Here is a 23,376-nt window from a genome sequence, read left to right as displayed (position 1 = left end):
TATTTGTGTACCCTCCAGGGTGGCGAGATCCAACCACCATGCTGGAAGCATCTCATTCTCATTTCGAGGTGCCCCCTCAGGGGTTGGGCTATATCAACAAGTCAAGTGATAAAAATAATAAGAAATAAATGGATAACAATCAAAGGAGAGACCCGAAAAATCGTAGCATTACAACACTTTAGGCTACAATCATCTGTTTTTATTGCAGCAATCATTGCATTTCTGTGGATATCGATTTCGACTTCATACAATTTACAGAAAGAATGTCAGCCTAAAAATAAAATCATGTTAATTAAGATAAAAGTGGAAATTCTACTTTGAAGTCATGCCAACAAAAATTATATATTTTACCATAATGTTAACAAAGATAAAGGCACGTAAGTGAAAGATTTGATGAAACAATAAAAATTGTTGGCATTAGGAAAAAATTTTTTAAAGCATTTGCTATAAATTTCAATAATTATGAGAAACATTTAAAACAAATAAAAAAAGTGCGTAAAAATAAAAAATGTCACATAAAGATAATTTAATAAATTTTAAAGCGGTTTAAAAATGGTTTTAGTGTAACCTTATATTCTGGAGGTGTTCAAGAAAACTTTAAAAAAATTCGATTTATTTATTATTAATTAAATTAATAAAATAAATTAATCTTAAAAACTTTTTTTCTGAGTCGCATTTTGCTAAATTTGTCTCTATAGAACATTTTGAAGGATTTTTCAACACCCAAATTACAGAGACAGACACAAAAATTAAGTTATAAATCATTTCCAAGAGCAGAAAAAAAGTAAGTTAAGGAACTGAATCAATAGTTCGATGGCATTCAACTAAAACAGAAAGGGTGAGACTAAATATTTCGTCTCTAACAGCCTACATGGCTTCAAAACCAGACTGAGTGATTAAAGCATGATTTGAGACAAAGCTATAATGTTTCTGAGTAAAACAGCTGTTAAGGATAAAAAAATTTAGTAATTGTCTTCTACATCATATCAATGAGAAGATACTCGATCCGTTTATTAGATTATTCAACGAACACAAGGCATATATAGAGAGAGTGGATCTTAGGAATGAAACTGGAATCTGTTACAAAAAATTGAAAGGGAAGATACGAGCAGTAACATGATCAAGTGAATTTAATTACTCAGTAGGACACTGTATTTATAATAAAATATGCAATAATAATGATCTTCAATATCCTTAAAAGGAAAACTTGCAATCGCTTGCTTAAAAAGCCACAACACTTGGCTCATTTTTTTTCAAATTTTAGAAAAGCGATTAAAAACATTTTTTATTGCCTACGAAAAATTTAGAATATTTTTCACAATCTAATAAGAAAATATGGTTTGATGCTCCTGTTACATACGACCCTTACCCAAAAATCAATATTTATTATTGATTGCAAAAACATTTAGTCCCCCCCCCCTTCCTTTGGAATTGAGAAAGATGGTGTTGCTAGCTAAGCGATATTTTGAAATAACTTTTTGATAGATAGAAGTATTAAGAAGCATATGTAACAACATCAATGATATTTCACTTTTTTTGAAAAGGAAATGATGGAAACCAAGACATATGTCTCGATTCTAAACGGTGACGCAAAGTAGATGTTTGAGAGCATGGAAATTTCGAAGTAGAAGCTTTAAAAAAATATGTGTGATGTACTTTCGAGCAACTGAGCAGGAGATACATGTCTTTAAGGTATATGATTATGCTCGGAATGAATTGTGCTCGGAATGAAAATGATTATGCTCGGAATGAAAAACATTCAAAAATAGTTATATTTTTGAATGCTTGCATAAAAAGGATAGAAAAAAAACATTTATAAAACAAAAATGTACTAGACAGTGGAAATTTTTTCAAAAAATTGTAAAGAAAGGCTTTTTTCGGGCTGAATAGAAAGCAAAAATCTTCTAGTTTAGAGATTTATTGAATAACTTACTTAAAATTATAGATAGCTTAAGAAATATATAATAAAGTTTCTGAATTAAAAAATAGGCTGTACTTCTATCCATTCTTTAAATATTGAGGTTTAGTAACAGGAAATTTTCAATTCTTTTCACACTGTAAAGCACAAAAGTAACTATAAAATATTTCTAAATAAATACATTACTTATTGCCTAGTTCAAAAACTGCAGAAAATATTCAGAAATTATTATAACAACTTTGAAGAAATGCATTAGATTTTAATTTATGAGGTTTTCCGTAAGTAAATTCTATCATATTCTGTATCTGAGAAAATAGCATCTAAAGATGTAAAATAGCATTAAAACGTAAGTTAATACAAATATAAAAATCAGTGTATTTTCCAAAAAATAGACATAAAAACAAAATTCTAACAGTTTTTTTATAATAATCTGTTCAAACATTAAAAATATGAAATAAAAAAAATCATAATTTCGCAAAACATTAAAAATATGAAATTTAAAAAAAATCATAATTTCGCAAAAAATCGACTTTTTAACGTAGTCATCGACTTTAAATCAAAAATTCTTCATTATTAAGCAAAAATTTCCTTTTTCACAGCTTTTAAAGGCGTTTTTGTTAAAACAAAGGCTGACATTCGAGCCACACTCTCAAATCAGCAGACAATATATATATATATATATATATATATATATATATATATATATATATAATATTATTTGTTGTGAAGCATGATGCAGTTTGAAGACAATGAAGATACTTTTAATTTCGTGACGTCGTTTTATTCATTTTGAAGAAGGAAGCATATGTACAAGCGACGAGCACACAGAACGACACAGAAAGGAATGAGGGAAGAGCTCTCGGACATTTTATCCCTGGTCTTATATAACCTATGATTTTGATAGGGAAAACATTTCTTCACAGTGCTAATGTATTATGAGATTTCGATAGGGATTTTCATTACAGGCGCCGAAAAGGTAGGGGAAACAAAGGGAGATTTTAAAAAAGAATTTGCTTGATCAGCGGTATGTTATCTCTTCACGCGTAGTGTGGGAAAGTTAGATTTTAGCTGATTCAACAATTTAACAAAGCTTCTCTTGAATTAATTAAGTAGAGACAGTAGAATTGGATCACGAAATAAGAGAATATTTTAGAATGAAGTTACTATGGGCTAAATTAAGATGAAGTTATTATGAAAATTAATTAAATTGAAATTAGAGTTAAAATATCATTATATATATATATATATATATATATATATATATATATATATATATATATATATATATATATATATATATATTTGAAAAGCTTTTATAGCTTATACACAATCAAAACGGGAATTGAATAAAATATAACTATGCAAGAATTTATTTTCACCGTAAAATTTTCATGTGATACTGCAGGACAGTTGTTAAGTTATAGAAGTTGGAGAAAAGAAGCGCGAAAATGCCAAAACCTAGCGCAATTCAGAAGTTAAAATGAAAGTTTAATTGGTTAGAAAACAAGAAATTTTAACAAATCGTATAATTTAAATTTATCACACACAGAGAGAGACGATATAACATGTATTTTTACATTAAAATTCAAAATTAAATAAGGAAATATCAGCTTCATATCTCAAACTTCTTCTTAATATATTAATTCTTAATTGATTGATTTTCTATAATACATTAAACATATTTATATTTTGGTATGTAGTAATCATATCGCGGTGTTTGTTGAATTTACCGTTGTAAAAATTGAGATCACAGAAACAATTCTAGCTGAAAGAGGACGGAAAGTAATTGAACTCGCTGTTGAAAGTGATAGAGGGCCTTTTAATGCCCTGGTAAGCCATGCGTTTACTTCACCAGACTGATATGAAACTTTTTCAAACTGCAATGAAATTCCACACACATCTAACGAACAATGGAATTTAAAAGAACAAATAAATAAAGATACAAGTTAGGTCACCTGCCACAATAATCCACATGTCCATCGAAATCCTTTGTGGTTCCGATGGCTGACTCTCATCTCCACCCAGCGCTTTGATTCATAATGCAGAGAAGAGAACAAAAAACAAAATTGAGGGGGGAAATGATAAAAAAAATACTATCATCACATTCTCCTGTAGATAAAACCCGAAGCAGAGAGATAGGAACCATGGAGTTTCTTTTACGTAAGAATATCCGAAGAGAATTGACGTCGCATCTAGTGTTTGTTCGAACAATAGATTTAGGAAGGTTGCTTCGTCCAACAAGAGAGGCATTCGCCGAACTTGTCATTGTTCAGTTATGTTACAGAATGTAGAGTCAATAGAGGAATCGAAAGTGAATCACGACTCACGAAATGAAACATACGACGAATTCGTGATGGTATAATTGACAAAATCTTCCGGAAATGAATACTTTGGTTTAAATTTGGGTCAATATTTAATTTATAAATTTGCAATCAATACAAATTTTGACTTTTACTTTGAAATAGGAAAAATATACTTTGAAATTCATATTTTGAGAATTCATGTGGCAGCCATCCTGCGAAGTTCCAATCAAACAATTTTGGGAATGTTCTTTTATTGGAAAATTTGATATATAATTTATTGGAATATATATATGTAAACATATTTGCAGCCGTTGCATGGTCGAATAGAAGAAACTTTTGGAATTTTAAATTCGATTTGTTTCATCACAGGAGACATAATTTGTAGAAGAAATTAACGATCATAAGAAATATGCCAGTCTAGATCACGACACAAGAGCTAAAGAGACAGAAATATCTCACTTCAGTGATTTTACAACGATGTTTTGATAAGGATTTGTTTAACGCGTGTAGACTTAGGAAAAGGAATCTTAGATAACTTTAAAAGAATGTTGTAAGCATTAGGGATATTTATCCCTTCAATCGGTGAGTAAAAAAAACGTGGAAATCATCAGTTTTCTAGAGCGCGTGTTAAAAATAATTAAATAAAAAGTGAGAATTGGATCAGGAAATAAGAGAACATTTTAGAATGAAGTTAATATGGGCTAAATTAAGATAAAAATGAAGGAATTAATTAGGATTTAAATTAGATTAAGACATATCATCACAAATATATATACGAAAATCATATTATACTACTAAAAATTTATCCTTTAATTAAAATATTTAATTTATATAATATGAATTTATATTATTTAATTTATATATATATATATATATATATATATATATATATATATATATATATATTTATATTATTATTATTATTATTTATATTATTATATATATTTATATTTACATATTATTTAATTTATATATTTAAATATATTTTACATAATGTCTACATACCTTGATGGCTTTAAATTAACAATATAAAAATACCACATCAAAAATGAAAGTATTGTGAAAAGGAACAAAATACTTTTATCTTGAAAATTTCTAAAATTTAAAAGAACGAAATGTTTCGGCAACTAGTCAATACTGATTAAAAATCATGTGATTAAAATACAAATAACTTATCTTACGTTTTGAACCAGTTTACCCTCTGAATTAAAAATTAATATAAGAAACAGAACTTGACAGCAAATATTTTAAAAGAAAAATTCCGAACAGAAAATCGACAAAGAAGGAAATATTTTTTGCAATGTTATTTGATTAAAGATACAAAACTGTACGGAAATTTTTCTACAATTGAAATTCAAAAGCGAATAATCTTTTAAAGTTCAACATCTAAAATTATTTATTATTCAAATAATTATGTTCGATTGCCATGGCACAAGGTACAGCAATGTTCTCACGATTTTTGTTTTAATTGAAAGTGTATGAAAATTGTTTCTGTGCTGCAACATGACGGCGAATATTCAAAAAACTTGCACCAGCACATGTCATAATTGATGGCAAAAATGAGAAACGTATGAATTTATTGCTTACATATTTTATGCATTACCTAGATTATTATTTTTACTGCTGGTTTACTAGTACACTAAAAAAATTAAAAGCGTTAATGACGCTTTCAGTTTATCTACCCACGTTCAAGAGCCTCCTGAATTTATTTATCATGTTCCTCAGCAGTAACTCGGTTTTCCCAAGCATTCTTATTCCAGACAACACAAGCAGTATTAGTCACTGGATCACTTCATCTTTATCATCCTATTCCCAAACTACCTTTTCCCCTAAGGATGTATTCCGACCATCACTCAAGAGGCTCCAAAACTGGCAAATCGCCAAGTGGAGATCTCGATTCTCGTTCCAGCTGCCAACCATCCAGCACAAGATGAGGTTTTTTTTATTTTTTTTATTTTCTCCCATGGAGTATCTTTATGGATGATAATGGTACAGATTACGATTTATTAGAACTCTCAGAGATTTCGTTCTCCTCCTAGCTTGCTTAGCTTTATCGAGAGACATTATCTGGACAAGTTTGTTCCAGTGCAGGGCAGTAATGGAGAGATAATTCGTGCTTGAAAAGGGGAGTTTCATCCAAAAGACATAGCGCCGTACAAGAAGAAACTAAAAGAAATATTACAACGATTGAATTAGATACAAAATTGGCAAGAAAACATAAGAAGTTTATTCGGCTTAGCTCTTCAAATTTCAAGTAGCTTCAAGTAGCTCAACAAATCTAGATCTCTAACTAGATCAATCGATTAAGTTATTTAATTAAGACATGAAAGGCAGTTCTCATATACTTGATTCACAAAGCAACAAACACGGTTTACATCTTATAAATTAAATCAGCATTAATAATCATAAAAGTTATTTTATTTTCTATAGTTCGAATGACTTACAATTTTATTTAGAGAGGTATTCTTTTCTAATTTAATATTATGATAGAGCTCATCGTGTATTTATTTTTCACAAGAGTTATTACTATTATTTGTAAATAATACTGATAAAGCGAATATTTAAAAAAGGCTGCTATTCTAATTTCCCCAATCTTGTTTACAATGAAATAATTTAATATTTTTGGACGTCATTGTGAAAAAGCGACAAAATTTAGCTTAATTTTTAATTAAATAAAATTTCAATAAAAGCTGCTTCAAAGTATATATATGTGTCCAAATTCGGTAGCTATATAGATCAAATGGTCTGACGTACGTCAAGACAAGCAATCATCTTTATTATTAGTATAGATTAAATGTTACATAACTATAGACTATAATATCAAAAATTCTGTAATTAAACGCAGGATTCAGGCATAAAATTGTATAAGAAGAGTTTAATAAAAGCAGAGAAATTCAACACTTATGTAACTGTCAATAATTATGTATTATCTACAAGAAAAAGAATCACTAAAACTACTACAGCTCTATTTGAATCATTTCTTTTATAAAATAAATAAATAAATCACTTCCATTAAATGGCGGCCAAATCTTTTGATCATGCGCTCTGATGCAATAAGCACTGAAACCAAAGTTACCAGCGTGGTTTGGCAAGTGGCACTTTATTAAGCGGACGTAACAGAGAAGATGAGAGCTGCCATTGAGAAACAGAAGCTTGACGCCCTCCTCTTTCAGAAGAGCACTATTTTTATTGTTTTACTCAGATTTCTTTTTCCAATTCAGACTACGGTAAAACGCGTGGAGGTCAAAAGCGGTTCTTTTTTCTGGGGTTGGGTCGATGTTTCGATGACTTCATTGAATAATAGCTGGTAGCAGCTGAGATTACAACTGGTTCAGATTATCTGATTAAACAAGACCGTTCTTCGTTATGATGATGAAAACTGGAGCAATGCTGTCGTCGAAATAAAAAGAAGTAAAATGGAATAAAGTGTCTCAGATTTCATATTAAAAGGATACAAACTATTCGCGTGAACTATTTATCCAAAAAAAGACATTAAACAACATCCAGGCTATTACCACTTAGTATTTATTAAAAGATAATTAATCCTGGTTCACAAGCGACAGAATGTTTTATGCATTTAGATATAAAAAATAATACAATATTTTAAAAATATATGTATGAAACAAATAGAAAAACATTTAAATCGACAAAAGGTACTTTTAGCAGGTACTAGATTGAATGCGATAATCACATAGCATACAGTTGGAGGTTAATTGCAAATGCTAATTGATAAAATCATTTCATACTGTAGACAAATGATTAACTCTTATAATCTACATATTAATAATATTAAAGCCGCAACAAAGTGAAAATACTAAGCATTAATTAATTTCGCTTGCATGGAGAGTTTCCACATTTCCTTGACTCATAAGTCACTTTAAATTAGTTTGTCGAATGACTTATTTCGAAATAACATAATGGGTAAAACAAGTCAAACTGGTAATTTTGACTTGCGGTTAATCTTTGAATGAAAACTGTTAATATCAATCAAGTTAATATAATATAAAAATTTCTAAGCTTTAAAGAAGATGTATGATCCCAAGAAAAGAAAAAAAAAACTTATATGAATCACATAAAAAAATTTATTAATAATTTAACCCTTTAAAGGGCCATTTTTTTCTAGTCATATTATGTTAAAATATTTTTAGGCTTGAAATTAGAATAAGAAAATCGATTCATTTAGCTTATTAGATAAATTTAATTTGATTAATTAATTTGGTTAATTAATAATTAAGTAACACATCAAGACACATCATTTTGTGTAAGATAAAGAACTGAAGCATCTAATTTTCTGTCTTTCTAAAAAAATTGTCAAAACTTATGCCAACCTACATAAATTCATGCAAATATTGATAAATTTGGTGGGAATCATACTTCCCACGGCCCTAGAAAGGGTTAAACAATAGCACTTTCTTTTTTACTTAATTAGCTTCATAGTTAATTATTACGAGATATAATATCATGAGTCGATTTCTCAATGGGTTTTAATGAATCAAAAATTTATCTATTTATTATTATTAAATTATTCATAATTTAAAATTTAAACTATCAATTGTAAAAAAATTATCTAAATTCAAAACGTGTGTAAAATGAGATCAACAATTCATCACGTTATTCTCTAATTTTGATAAGAATGAAAATAAATTTAAAAAATGATTTATCCCTATATTGTCGGCAACACAAATGATTCAAGAATTCGAATTGCACTGTCATAACAATTGCATTGAACTCACATGGCTTTTAATAATGTCAATAGCAACCTTTATAGTTTCAAAAATTATTAATTGTGTTTCTTATCAACTAAATTAGTGACATCAAGTCACTTAATGATTAATATTAAAAATAATACCTAAATTTTAATAGTATTCAAAGAAATAATGAATATAAAATTACGATTATTCGCTGAAATAAGATGACTATTCTATAAGCATAAGATTTTTACAATATATTGTTACTTATCTTCGCGATATTGTATAATTATCAGATTGTTGAACAACATAGTACAGATATTGTAAAGGGTGCTCCAAAATTAACGCAAGATTTGAATTTGCATCATTAGTGCAACAAAGTGTTGGCAACCCTATTTAAAAAAACCCCATTTGGCAGCTGATAGTTTAGGGTTAGTAAAAATGAAGCGTTAACGCAAGATTTGATTTAAATAAAAGAAACAGTTATTTTCTTTAAATTATTATATTTTTATTTAATCGAAAAGTATACAGAATAGGGGTATGAATGGAATAACACACAGAGAAATGGCCTCCACGGTTTTGCTGGCACATACGCACTCTTTTGTCAAAATTTTGCATATATGTGGTTGAATTTCTTCGATGAAGGGTTGAATTTCCTCTTTCAATGCACGCGTCTTGTGGGCTTGTTGGCATAGACCTTCAACATCAAACAAAACCACAAAAAGAAATCCAATATGTTAAATCCCACGATCTAGTGGGCCAATTCTCCAACTTTCGAATTGTGGTCGCCAGACTTTAATTATGTTTCAAATACTGTTCAGCAATGAAACACGTTGTTCTATCGTGTAACGCTCCTTTTTTATTGACTCTAAACTATCAGCTGTCTATTGGTTTTTTAATAAGGTTGCCAACATTTTACTGCCCGAATTTAAATTCAAATCTTGCGTTAATTTTGGGACACCCTTATAAGCATAAGATGTTTATAGTATATTGTTACTTATCTTCGCGATATTGTACAATTAACAGATTGTCGAAACCACATTGCAGAGATATTGTATAATATTGTTTATTAAGAGGTCATAATATTCGGAATATCGCAAAAAATCGGATCATCGCATCGTCTCCTTTTTTTATTAACCCTAAAGTCAAATGGTTTTTTTTAATAGGGTTACCACTACTTTGCACGAATGGTGGCAAATTCAAATCTTGCATTAATTTTGGGACACCCAATATAAGCATAAAATGTTTATAATATATTTTTACTTATTTTCACGATATTGCACTATTATCAGATTGTCGAACAACACTATAGAGGTACTATAACATACTCTTTACCAACATGACATAACATTCTAAACATCGTAAAAAAAAATTGGACTATTTTTTAACCAATACCACTTTCAATATTAGACTAATGTTAGAACTTTATAAAATTCAAAACCAAGAATCTAACATGTGTGCTGACCCGCCTAATAGGAGACGTCTGGCTACTTCTAACTTGTCCATATATACACTCCCTCCTCTAATGAGTGTTTCAATTTCGAAAACAATCTTCATCTATCATCACAAGATCAGCGTTCCATTCTTTCCACGAGCGCGGTAAAGAACCCAAAACAATCGAAGTCCAACATAGCATATCTGACTCACCCCGCAGTCAGTCACAGGAAAATTTTCCTTTACATTTATGACGGTTTGGCGAATCCCCTTGTGCCTGAATATAAGCATGCGTGACATTGCGACGGTCAGATGAGAAAGAGTTAAACAACCCGAAAAAAAAGAACGAAAGGGGCTATTCAGGAGTCTCTTGATGGTTTCATTACCATAGAAACCCTGGTTCAAGGTCATTTTGAAAAGGTTTTGGGAACGTTGAATTACTTTTGTGAGATATATTCAATTTTTTGTTAATAATAACAACAAAAGTATACTTATACTAAGTGGAAATTCGGGTATTCTAATTCGCAAGAGAAGCAGACGATTGGTAACAAATCTAAACAAAAAGTTTTTTAAAACACTTTATTAGAAGTCTATTTAAAAAATTAGAAAATATTTTTTTCAATAAAAATATGAATATCAAAATAGAACCATAAAATCATTGATAGAAATACTGAGATTAAATTGGAATTTTAATTATATTTATAAAATTATTTTGATTTTTAATGTCTGCTAAGGAATTTTCTTCTATCTAATGTTCATCGGGACTTACGTTTTCTCGGGGTTTTGTTTTAAGAATTTCATTTTTTTTTAAAAAGACCATTTTATGACATCCAGATTTTCCAAAAAAGATTTTTTTTATTGTATTAATAAAAGAATTTTTATAATCTTTGTCATACTCTTTTTTTTTTCTTTTTTTAGAGCCATATATTTCTATGATATATTATTACAGACATTAAGCAGTTTAAAAATATTTTTTTCAACTTTACTAATAGATTCTCATTTGAAATTAATTTTTCAAATGAAAATTGAAAAATTAATTGTATTTCTCATTTGTAATTAAAATGCTACGAAATTTAATTGATTAGCTGATAAAACTGTGTTATTTTTAAAATCGCACAGCAGCACAAAAATTTAGAAGCCTAGTATATTAATCAATACACATAAACAGAAAAGTAAGGACTATAGTAAGTAAATAAAAATTATATAAAACAAAATTCCATATTCATAAACATGAAACATGTCGAATTAAGCAAAACCGTATTAAAGTTTATTCTAATATTTCTAATTCTTGAAAAGTCCAGAATTTTTTAATTAATCAAGCATGAAATAATCAGAATCAAATTTCAACTGACAAATTTTATAAAATAAAATTCAGTAATAAACAAAATAAATTTTGAAAAAAACGTTGTCTAATTCTCACTATAAAAACTCACTAAAAGTTTAGTAAAACTGCTGTATTTTATATTTAATTGAAATGGAATAAAAATATTTATATGCATATTATAAATATTTTTCATACACTGACGAGAAATTCTCAGCGAAAATAAAAACAATTATTATATAAAAGCTAATGTAATATACAGGTGATTTATAGTAAAAGGCCAACAATATCTAAACTAATTTTTTTACTCATAAAAATTATCCAGTTGAAAAAGCATTAACTTTCTATCATTAATGTAACAAGCAAACAATTAAAAAAAATTTGATTTTTAAAATAATTTTTTGAGGTCAAATGGGCATGATTGTTTTTATAAATTCAGCAATTTTTGTGTTCACTACAAAATTTTGCTCTTAATTTGGAAACTACCTTTCTGCCAAGTCATTTTAATACGCATTAAAATGGAAGTAAATGGAAGAAACAGAAACGACTTACGCCCGAAGATCGAAATGTTCTTCCCTTCATCGGTTTGCGGAACTTCTATCAGAACGTGTTTGCGCTTTCTGATCCTTTCTCTTTATCGCTAAGAAGCAGCATGATTACAGCAGTACGAGGCAAGACCAACAAGATTAGGAAATAGACGTTAGTTTTCTCGGATCAAATGCTTATCTGCGAAAATCGAATTAGCTTTCTTATTCATATAATGTGTTTATTTTCATTTACTATTTATCTTAATTTTGAAAATATATATACAGTACACTACTGAGTATCCGTCTTCTGTACTATCCGGCCTAGTTTTCTTTTATCGCAATTAAGTGAGGAAGGCAAGGCATCTATTAAGGATGTTTATTAAATAATCTATTAAAGACTCTTGCTAAGCCTAAAAACTGTTAAGTTTTGATTCTTATTAGTTTAAGTTCTTATCTTAGTTCTTTTTATATCTGTGTAATCACTTATCAGTGAAAAACTAAATCAGTTTGAGTCTATTTTCTTAACAATCATGCCTATGATTTATGTTAAGGCTTAGTTTGGTTTAGTTTTATTAACGTCCAGTTTTAAAGCAACAGAAGGGCTATTTTGGGACGGACCTCGTAATTTTGAATCACGGTCAGATGAAGAGGACGACACCTGAGCTGGCACACACACACACCCTCCATACCACACCAGCGGGAGGACATTAGATGACACACAGATGAGCTCTGAGCAGTTATTGGCTTTAAAAAATACTACTATACAGAATCTGTATCAATCCCAACTAACAAGAAAAACGACCAGGTATACAGAATTTATACCAATTGGTTTTCAAAGAAAGAAATTCTACTGCAGTGAATCTGTATCAATTTTCTGTTCAACGAGAAAAATTCCGCTGCATAAAATATGTACCAGTGCTCACAGAAAAGGAAAGAAATTCTATCATAACTTAATATGTATATGCAGTATGGAAAGTTATAAAGCAGAGGCGGCTATGAATTTAATTCTAATACGTTAATTTTTCTTTATTTTAATGAATTTGCTCATTTTTTCACTCACAGAGTTCAATTTTCTTTGTCGTTCTGAAGAAGGTCTCTGGATCAATAAAAATGGAAGAGAGCAATAAAAACGCAAAAATAAGACAAGAGACGAATTTACAAACAAGGGAAAAGCAGGTCACGGCGAACAATCCATGAAAAATTGACTGTGTATACAACTTATCAGCTGATTTTTTTTTAAAGAAAGAAACAACCCTTTTCTCTCTTTTAATTTAGAAGCACTGGTACTGCAATGAGAGCAGATCAAGCTTGGAGAACTGGTCATTTCGTTTAAGACACTCCAATTCAAATTCCGCTTTCATTCCGAAATTTTCCTCTTTTTTTCTGCATTTCTGATTGAATGTTTCTGAATTTAGGTTTCAATTCTTGTTGTCTATACAAAAACATTTTACTGAATATTAATTTTCTTTTGTTAAAGGTCGTTTTTCGAATAAAAGATAGAATAATTTAGGGCAATTTTTTAAAAAATGTTATTCAGAAGAAAAGTTTTATAAAGAGTTATTAATTATTAATAATCATTACATGCAAAATACGATGAATCTGCAGCTAATTTATTGCACATCTTATTTGATATTCGAACTGACCAAGTGCGAATGGAAGCGTGTACGAGGAAGTATATTTTTATCTATTGGATAAGCATCACCATTATTTTCTATTGGCAAATCTACAAGGAATTTATATCATACACTGATTATTTAATTTTCTGAAATGCAACATACTTCATATGTGGATTTGAAATAAAAAATTTAGAGTATTTAAGAGTAAAGTATCTTTTTTTAATTGCAATCCCTTGAAAAATATTTTGGCATCACTTATAAACTGAAAAGTCACCTCTCTCTAACTGAATGCATCTTCTGAGAGCTGCTCCATTTTCCCAAAGCGCCAAGAAGACTTACACCCCAGTTACCGTAATTCCACGATGCTTCAGTTAAAATTTAATTACTCCAGAGACCTTCTCACTGAAGGCCAAATAGAGGACTAGAGCTTTTACAGCTAGACAAGGCACTATCCCTTTCACCCTTTGCTGTTTCGCTGAGTCATCAGCATCCAAACGTAAACACCCAGCCCTGTGTGTATTGACACAGCTGCCACCCATATCAACTAATGGTGTCTTAATGGAATGGGGAGAGAAGAGGTTTTTGTGGAAAACACCCGTTCGATGTATGTAGGTGTGAAAAAAAACCAAAATCCCATAAAAGAGGCAGCAGAATATTTTAAACACTGTGTCATGCGATTTTACTGAGTTTGCACAAACATAGTGGCATTATCAAAACCAGTTTCTTCTGTTTGCTGGCAGAAAATTGAAATTTTAAACGCCCTTCAAGTTGGAGCAAATAAGTAGTTAACTATCTTTCTTACAAGCCGAGGCAACAATGTTACGTAAGGTTGAGAGTTTTACTTGAATAAAAGCGATTTGTATTCAATCCAGATAACAATAATGAAGTTTCGGAATACTTATCATAAGGAACTTATCTATTTCAGAGTCATCAATAGATAGAAATGGCAAATTACACTGTCTACTTTAATTGTCTACACAATTCCATTTATTACCCAATAAATTTGCTTTGTTAGGCAAATTTTCTACATAGAAGAAATTTCAGACCTTATTGAAAAGTACCAAAGTAAATACAAACTGTTGCCATACAAATGAATAATTTGTCAATTAAATAGGCTCTACAAAAAAAAAGATATCAAATTTTTAAGTATGAAATAAAATGCTACAGGAAAGAACTGGTGTAGCCAAAATAAGAAGCGCCTGGGATATAATAAAATGTTTTCCTTCCTATTTCCAATAAGTGTAAATAGTAACTGGGACATGGTACTTTCTCGTCTGTTCATTTTATTGGTCTAAATAAATTATATAAAACGCATTAGTGTTTTTCATTACGTATTACCGTCAGACAGTCAACCTGTAATTGGATTTGGTCCAAACTTTGGCAAGTTTTTACACTATAGATGCTAAATCTGTGTGCCGAATTTTATGTATTTAGCTCTCTTTATTTTGTAATTATCGTTTAAATGTTATTCGAAGAGCCACATAGATGGACTTCCTCTGAACAGATTTTACACAAAATTTGATCAATATTTTCAAATTTAATGTAGAGACCGTACACAAATTTCAACTCTCAAACTCAAAGCATTCGCCAGACAGACAGACGGATGGACATTTTCTAAAAATGTGTTTTTCGAATTCAGTGAGAGCTAAAACGTGGAGATTTGTCAAAATCTCGCGTTCGAATTTTTTGACGATTACTATACTTTCTCTATACTGCGTATATGAAAAAGTAAAAAACAGAGATTGATTTTCGACACTATCACGTAGAAGATTTAGATAATCATTATCTAAAATAATTCTACTTTTAAAAAATATTCTGGGAAGAGTCAATTTATGCAACATATATAATAAACGAAACAGCGAATGATATTTAAAAGCTATCTGTACATCGTCTTATGGCTTTCCCCTGGGTAAGAAGCGAAATGAATTCTGAAACACATTTGATGCATTTCAAGTGATGCCCTTCATTAAATTCATCTAAACATTCTTACAACTTTTAATAGTAGAGAGATTTATTATGTAATGAGATTTTTTTTAAAAAAAAATGGCGGCAAAACAAAATTGTAATATAATATTATCTATAATTAATTCATATCAAATTGAAAATTTTTTAAATCTGAATGCAATTATAACAGAAGGAAATACTCACATTGCTTATTCAGCCCATGCGTTCGCACAGAAGAACATGCGCAGGACAAACGTAACAGGCTTCATTACGACTAGTTACTTACGTCACCGTCATCCTTATGAGGAAGATGTCTTTTTTGTTACCTTCTAAACAGTCGTAAATTCTCAGTAACGAAGAACTATGAGACGAGGAAATAACGTAATACGAATGAGTTTTCGACTTTATCCTGCTTTAGGATCTAAACACTTTTTTTTAAGTTGGAATCGAAGACGTCTTCTCAGACACTAGATTAAAAGCTTTTTCATTTTATAGCTGAAGTGCATGATGCATACTGTATATGTATAGTTCTTTAACTAGATATAACTTTATTAATTAAAAAAAAACGTTTGAAATTTTTTGATGCCTACGTTTTCAAAAATGGCGTTAACTGTTAAAGTAGTATTTGGAAAGATCTACTCAAACATTCAAAAATGTATTATAATATTGTAAATGTTCACAAAGCAACTAAACATTTCGATAATAATAATCAATACAATTTGCCAATTAGAGAAATAAATATTTTTTAAAAATAACGATTTTTAACAAGCTGCAATAGTTTGATATCTTAATTTGTCTTAAAAGATCTGATTTCCTGAAGTTTCATCCGAGATATATCAAAATTTGGAGCATATAAATATTTGAAAGTGGGTCTCGGAGGTATAGCCTGAGAAACTGATTGAAATCCAAAGATGTACGAAAGTAAGAAATATTTTTAAATATTCACTTGATAGCAATAAAATAATTATATAAAAGTTTTTAAAAATTGAAGTTATTTCTTGCATTGACTTAATTATTATCTTGGCAGGTTGATTAACTTTATCCAATAACTTTAAACGAGCAATTGTTATACATATAATTTATTTCGTGCATCTCGGAAATAGTTCTAACGATTTGAATCTATTTTTATATTTAGATAAGGTTTTGCTTTCTAAGTTTATCTATATAGGTGTCTTTACTGAAAAAACGCGATTTTGCACACATACAAATTAAACTCATTTTTTTTATAACTAAATATTGACATGTGGCTATACATGACATGCATAAACGAATCAGAGATGGAACAGTGGTTAGAGCTTCGGACTCCCATGCAACTTTTTGATGTTCGAACCAGCGCTTGCAACTCAATTAGATTTCGCTTATAATACTTTAAATGAGCCATAGGAGAGGATTTTATTTACGATTTTACAAAAAAAATCTGCCGAGAAGAGCTCAGTCTCCCAGGTACTAAGTATATAATAGGGTAAACAGAGAAAATTCATGAAGAAATCTGGGAAAAAAGAGCTGAAGGGACATTTGGTTACTTCTAAATTTGCCTGTTTTGGTTGATTCTAAAATCAATAAAGCCAAAACACTCTTTCTCCCCAAAGACTTACAAAACCAAACGTAATGCATCTATGTTTGATACAAGTGTATCCATTTGGAACATACTTCTCTTTCTGCATTTAAATGATTCAGAGACAATTTTTACTTCATGAAGAGCAATTCAAATTTTACAAATTCAATATTTTTGTAGATATTTTTATCAGCTCAAAAATTTTATCAATAAAATTGTTCGTAAAGCAAGCTTGGTTCCAGTTTGTCGCAAAATAATATTTATTATTTACACATCGAGTTTCTCGTAAAATAATTATGAAAATAATGATTGATTAAGCTATTCACAAGTGAAATCGATTAACCCCATTTTTAAGTTTATTTGGATTTTAGTATCGAAAAACTTCTTATATTCCTATTTTTTTATATTCAAAACAATAGAGATAAAAACACTTAATAATCGAAAAAAATATTTATTTCTGAAGTCAATTTATCCAATTTCATACACACAACACCGCAGTATGTGTCACAGTGTGTGTGTGTGTTGATATGTACTTTGCATATATGGTGAAAATGTTAATGTAATCTCATTACAATAAGTAAGTGAAAAAAATTACTCATTTCCTCCAACTGCCTCAGAAATATAGTTTATAATTATCGAATTTTTATTTTTTATTTTAGTTGCAAATGTTTTAAGAAAAAGGGATAAGTTATACCGTTATATTAAGCTGGATGAGACTAAAGATATTCATTTGTATGCAGAAATACTTAATAAAACTTTAAAAAAATATGATAATAAAGTTTTCTCTCAGTAAAAAATCATTTAAAAATTGAATTTGATTTTATACTTTATTCACTCGTAAAATCTATTAACCCCTTAGTCATGTCTAAATTTTAATAATAATAGCAATAAATACCAAGAATACCAAGATATATTATTTCATAATCCGTTAATAAAAAAAACATCAGCAGTAATATATTCTACAATGTTTATTTGAATTTATATTTTAAATAGAATTAAATACAAATATTATCCCTTTTCTCTCCTTTCTGTTTCCATTTTATGGAATTAATCGATTTGGCAATTGAGCGGTAGAATTAAACGATTTAAATAAGCAGTTAATATGTTAAATGAATTATCGAATAGAATATAGTACAGGTTTACAAGCATTACAAATACTTTTTATCACTATACCCGAATTTAACAACCATGAGAGTTTTTACAACTGTCCTACTTTTTGCGCAGTAAACACCGGCCTTGTTCCAAATGAGAATTCAAAGGAATCAAGTTATCATTGAAATTCTTTCAAACCAAAAGAGTTTTTTTACAGCATAAAGCTGTTGGAATGTAATCTAAATATTATCTGAACAAACAAAGTGCTTAAACATTTGAAGGCAACAAGATTCACGCTAAGATAGTTGGTGGTCGAAGATATTCTACGAATCGGTATCTAATTCCGCAGTAAAATAAACAGCGAATCTTCTTTTTTTTATTATTATTGATATGCAGTCATCTTCTTAGATTCAATTCTCTATTTATTAACTTCGTTATCACAAAATTGACTAGACTTCAATTTTAGATTATTTTTTTCGAATTGAAAAATATCCCGGATTCGATCCGATACTAAATAAAATATCCAAAATTGTCTTATTTTTTAATTATAATAAATCAGTTCAGATTAAAAACTGATTTATTAATAAAATTCAGTTTTAAAAAGTTATTTCCCAAAAATCATCTTCAGAACTTCTACAGCATCTAAAATATCGTCAATGGTTTAATAAAGAATAGTAATTTAACACAGTAATTTTTAGAAAAGGATTAACCCCTTAATAGGTATGCCCGTATGCCATACGTGCATCGATTTATCTTATTTATCTCTTTTAAACAATAATTAAGCTGTTAACAATTGTTATAATGCTATAAAAAATTACATAGAATAAATAAAATCTCATGTATTCTATATGAATTCTCAATTGAATCAAAATAACAAAACATTCCCAAAATTGAAGACTTCATCTAATTTCATAGTAAAAAAAATAAATCAGTGAAGGGGTTGTCTCATGATATCATTGCTGTTAAATTATCAAATGAAAAGTCCTAGATTATACAGCGCAATCCTCCTAAATTCAGTCTTAAACTACCTAGTCTCAAAATTTAGGTACCCTCGTAGAAATTTAAAAAACAATCTAATTATTATGATTTTTAATTTTTTTATTATTTTCTGACAGATTTTTTGATTTTATAAGTGCATTAGCAACCTTTTATTTTTTAACACGATTTGAATATCTTTTTGTAAGATATTCAAATATTCTTTGTCTATGATTCTGTGATATTCTATGCATAATCTTTGTCACCGGCTAAATGTTTTAACTTAAAGAAGATTCTCGCTTCAGTTTTCAAATCAACAGTGAGTTTTGGCTGCACTGTCCATGCCAACATACTCAACATACTCATACTCAATACGTTTTCAAAGACTTAAAAAAACCGAGTCGGATATTTATTTTTATTTCAAGCCAAAGGAAAAGAAAATAATCAAAAGATAGAACAAATAAACAGAATGAAACAAATTAAAAGAAACTAACAAACTTGTAAGTAATGTGGTGTGCTTAAATTGCTTGTTTATTAGATATTATCTTTAGAAAACGACTCTAAAAAAAGTTAATGACTTATAAAAAACATTAATGGAGAAAGTATCATCTTAAAAGTATGTAGAAAAGCACAAATGAGATCTTTTAATCAAAAAGAATATCCGCTAGCAAATGTCTGCAAAATAACAAATTAGATTCAGTTAATTGAAACAATTTTACGGATTTCCAAACAGGAAGCAGTTTAAAAACCATTTTTTTTAAATCAGCTGAAATTTATGGTTATTGAAATTAAAAACATATTTAAACGCATCAAATAAATATTTAACATTATATAAGAAAGAAAATTGCTTTAAAATTAATATTAAAGGTAATGCAATCGATTCAGAAATCAAGTGATTTATTTGTTATTATTATTGCGTTGGAGGATCCTTTATTTTCTTAATCAAAAATTAATATTTCGTAATCGTTTCTTCCAGCAAGCATGGAAAATCTTAAGAAGAATCATTCTAATTAAGAATGGAATCAATTTGCATGATGCCATAATCCCATAATAGAATCTGCATATCAATTAATGTATAATTACAAGCTGATCTACATTGTGCTTGATGTCGCGTTTTTTCCTCCTCCAGAAAAAAAAAAGCAATAATTGCAAAAATCAAAAGCCTCATAAAAGTTCCGCATATGAGGCGTGTCTATGAGAATGATATTATTCCATTACAACAGAAAATAATGTTTAAAATTATAACTGCCATTCAAACTAAATTTGAATAATTCAATTCCAAATATATCTTTGTTTGTTATATTTTATAAGGTACAGTATCCGATTCTTTTATTTTTTTTTTAATTATAGAAATAGCTTAAAAATTTTACATCTGTGTACATATCTGCATAAAATTTTGCACGAATGTTAACCCTTTCTTTTACCATGCGAAGTATTCTTACAACCAAATTCAACGATCTTTGTATGAAGCAATGTAGGTTAGCATAAATTCTGACAAAGTTTTCAATAATACAGAAATTTAGGTGCTTCAATTTCTCATATCACACAAAATTGTGTATCTTGATTTGTTACTTAATTATTAATTAGCCAAATTAATTTATAAATCAATATAAATTTACCTATTAAGTTAAATAAATCATTTTTCTTAAGTCAATCCCAAACCTAAAAATTTTTTAATATACCCAAATTAGGAAAAAAAAAAAAAAAAAAAAAAAAAAATGGCTTTTTAATGGGTGAACATTGAAAGCATTCGTAAGGCAGTTTGAAGCTTAAAAATAATTTGTTAACGAAATCAAGGATACGAAATTATTAAATTGCAAAAGATTTACTAAAATTTAAATGGAATCAATATCCTAAGCAAATCACATGGTTATCAAAGGCGACTAGACTGTATAAATAAAGATGAAGGTATATTTCTATGTCTTTTATGCAGATCTGCAGACTTTGTCCTATCTAAATGAAATTTGCCTCACATGCTCTTCAAAACTAAAGAGGAAAATCACTATTAAATTTCAAAGTCAATTCAAAAGTTAATTAAGATGTTAATTAAAAAAGTAAGCAATCAAGCAAACAATTTTAGTTAGATCTTCTAAAAGTATTATCTCACGATTCGGCGATTACACTATTGACTGCTATTCAATTACAGTATCTTAAGATTTAAAAAAAAAATTACCTTTTCAATGATATCAGTTTCTTTTTCCGAGCAGTTCTTTCTCTAATTTTAAGAAAATTTTAAAACTTAATTTGATATATAATCTGTAACAATAATTGTTTTTATAGCTATGATAAAATTCAAATTCATTTCACTATTAGATTAAATCTTCCAGTCGCATGCTTTTGATAATGTCATAATTAAGATAAAGAATGGTTTTCTTTGAATTTAACTCCGAAGCACAATTTCCACTTCCGTTCTTACTTTCACATATGCATAGTATAGAGAAAGAATAGTAATCGTTAAATAATTCAAACGTTCTCCACGTATTAGATCTCACTGAGTTCGAAAAACACATTTTTGGAAAATATTCGTCTGTCTGTGACAAAGATAACTCAAAAACGCTTGGACTGGATAGTTGAAATTTGGTATGCGGTCTTTACACCAAATTAGCAGATTTCAATCAAATTTTCAGTAAAATCTATTCAGAGAAAGCCCGTCTATCCAGCTGGGCGAATATAAGTTAACGCAAGAAGTACAAAAACAAGGGAACTGGATAGATATGATTCAGTGCACAGATTTAATGCCTATATTCTAGGCACATTTCAAATTTTGAGACAAAATGAGTTGACTGTCTGTCTATCTGTATTTTGAGAAACATGTAAATGCGATAACCCAAAGACGCAATGATTTAAATAAATGAAATGAAGTATGGGATTTTGTGACTTCCAAGTGCAGTTTTGTATCAAATCTTTGTTTCAATCTGTTGAGAAGAATGGGTCTAAAACACAAATTCAATTATCGGACACTATTAATTAAATGCAACAGATTAATCGCCAAAAACTCGCCAAGGAACCATACCAATGATTCTATAAAAATGCTAAATTTACGCAAAAAGTTAATATTTCATAATTATTTTACGCCAATGCCATGCAAAGCGTTCTCTGGCATGACAAGTTTATTAGAAAGTATGCGAGAAAGTTTGGAGGAGACTACTCCTGCTGGTTTTCATGGCTACACATTTTAATTTATATGGGCAGTAATTTGTAGAATACTGATTTCATGAAATTTATGCTTTTCCAGACTTATAAAAAAACATGATGAAATGTTACATAAATCCGATCATATTAATAGTGTAATAAACCAGAAAAGCAAATATTTCAATCGAACAAGCTGATCGTTAAAAACGATTAGTCTGAAATAAGATAATGTTTGAATAAAAACGTTATAACGAAATATAAAAGCTGTTTATTCTTTTTTATTTTATGTAAGAAAGCTGTAGGCAAATTTAAGATGATAATAATGACTTGCAGTTTGTAGTAGTAATATTAATAATAATAATTTACAGTAAAAATGATGTAATATAATTATGTAATGATGTAATTAATTTTTATAATGAACTCATTGACATATTGAACGGATCATTACTTCCAAAAAAGCTTGAAAATCTGAATAAACCGATAAATCATGCTGAGTTCAACTGCATTTATTTTGAATTTTAGAAAATTTTCTGCAATTTGAGTATTCAATTATTAATATTCATTTAATAATTTTTACAGTTATTAATATTCATTTAATAATTTTTACAATTATTAATATTTAATATAATAATTTTTATCATTAGTATTTAATATAATAATTTTTATCATTAATATTTAAGATAAGAACATTTTTACGAATACTAGTAAAAAACATTTTTCAAATGAAAACGATTCAGGATGTCATTTTTTTAAGGAAAACTTTTAAAATAATTCTTAGTAGATTTCAGTAAAAACGTATTTTATTACAAAATTTGTTTTATTCCGTAATGCTTCAAATTGTATCCTATCTGTACCTGAATTATTTTTCTGA

General features: G+C 28.8%; 1 protein-coding gene across 7 annotated transcripts in view; it reads right to left on the bottom strand.

Annotated features, from left to right (window-relative positions):
• Positions 1-23,376, bottom strand: part of LOC129968852 (FERM domain-containing protein 4A-like) — a 199,842-nt gene that overhangs the window by 71,982 nt on the left and 104,484 nt on the right. The window contains exon 1 of one of the 7 annotated variants that reach the window (XM_056083149.1): positions 12,217-12,346. The exons of the other annotated variants lie outside the window; for them this stretch is intronic. Coding sequence (XP_055939124.1) covers positions 12,217-12,246 — 30 coding nt within the window. The 5' untranslated portion in view covers positions 12,247-12,346. Of the gene's footprint in view, positions 1-12,216; positions 12,347-23,376 lie in introns of those variants that run through there. 7 annotated transcript variants of the gene reach the window in all.

Source organism: Argiope bruennichi, chromosome 5 (assembly GCF_947563725.1).
Source record: "Argiope bruennichi chromosome 5, qqArgBrue1.1, whole genome shotgun sequence".
NCBI classification, from domain to species: Eukaryota; Metazoa; Arthropoda; class Arachnida; order Araneae; family Araneidae; genus Argiope; species Argiope bruennichi.
The sequence above is the reverse complement of the archived record's forward strand: the minus strand, read 5'-3'. Positions and strand labels throughout refer to the sequence as shown.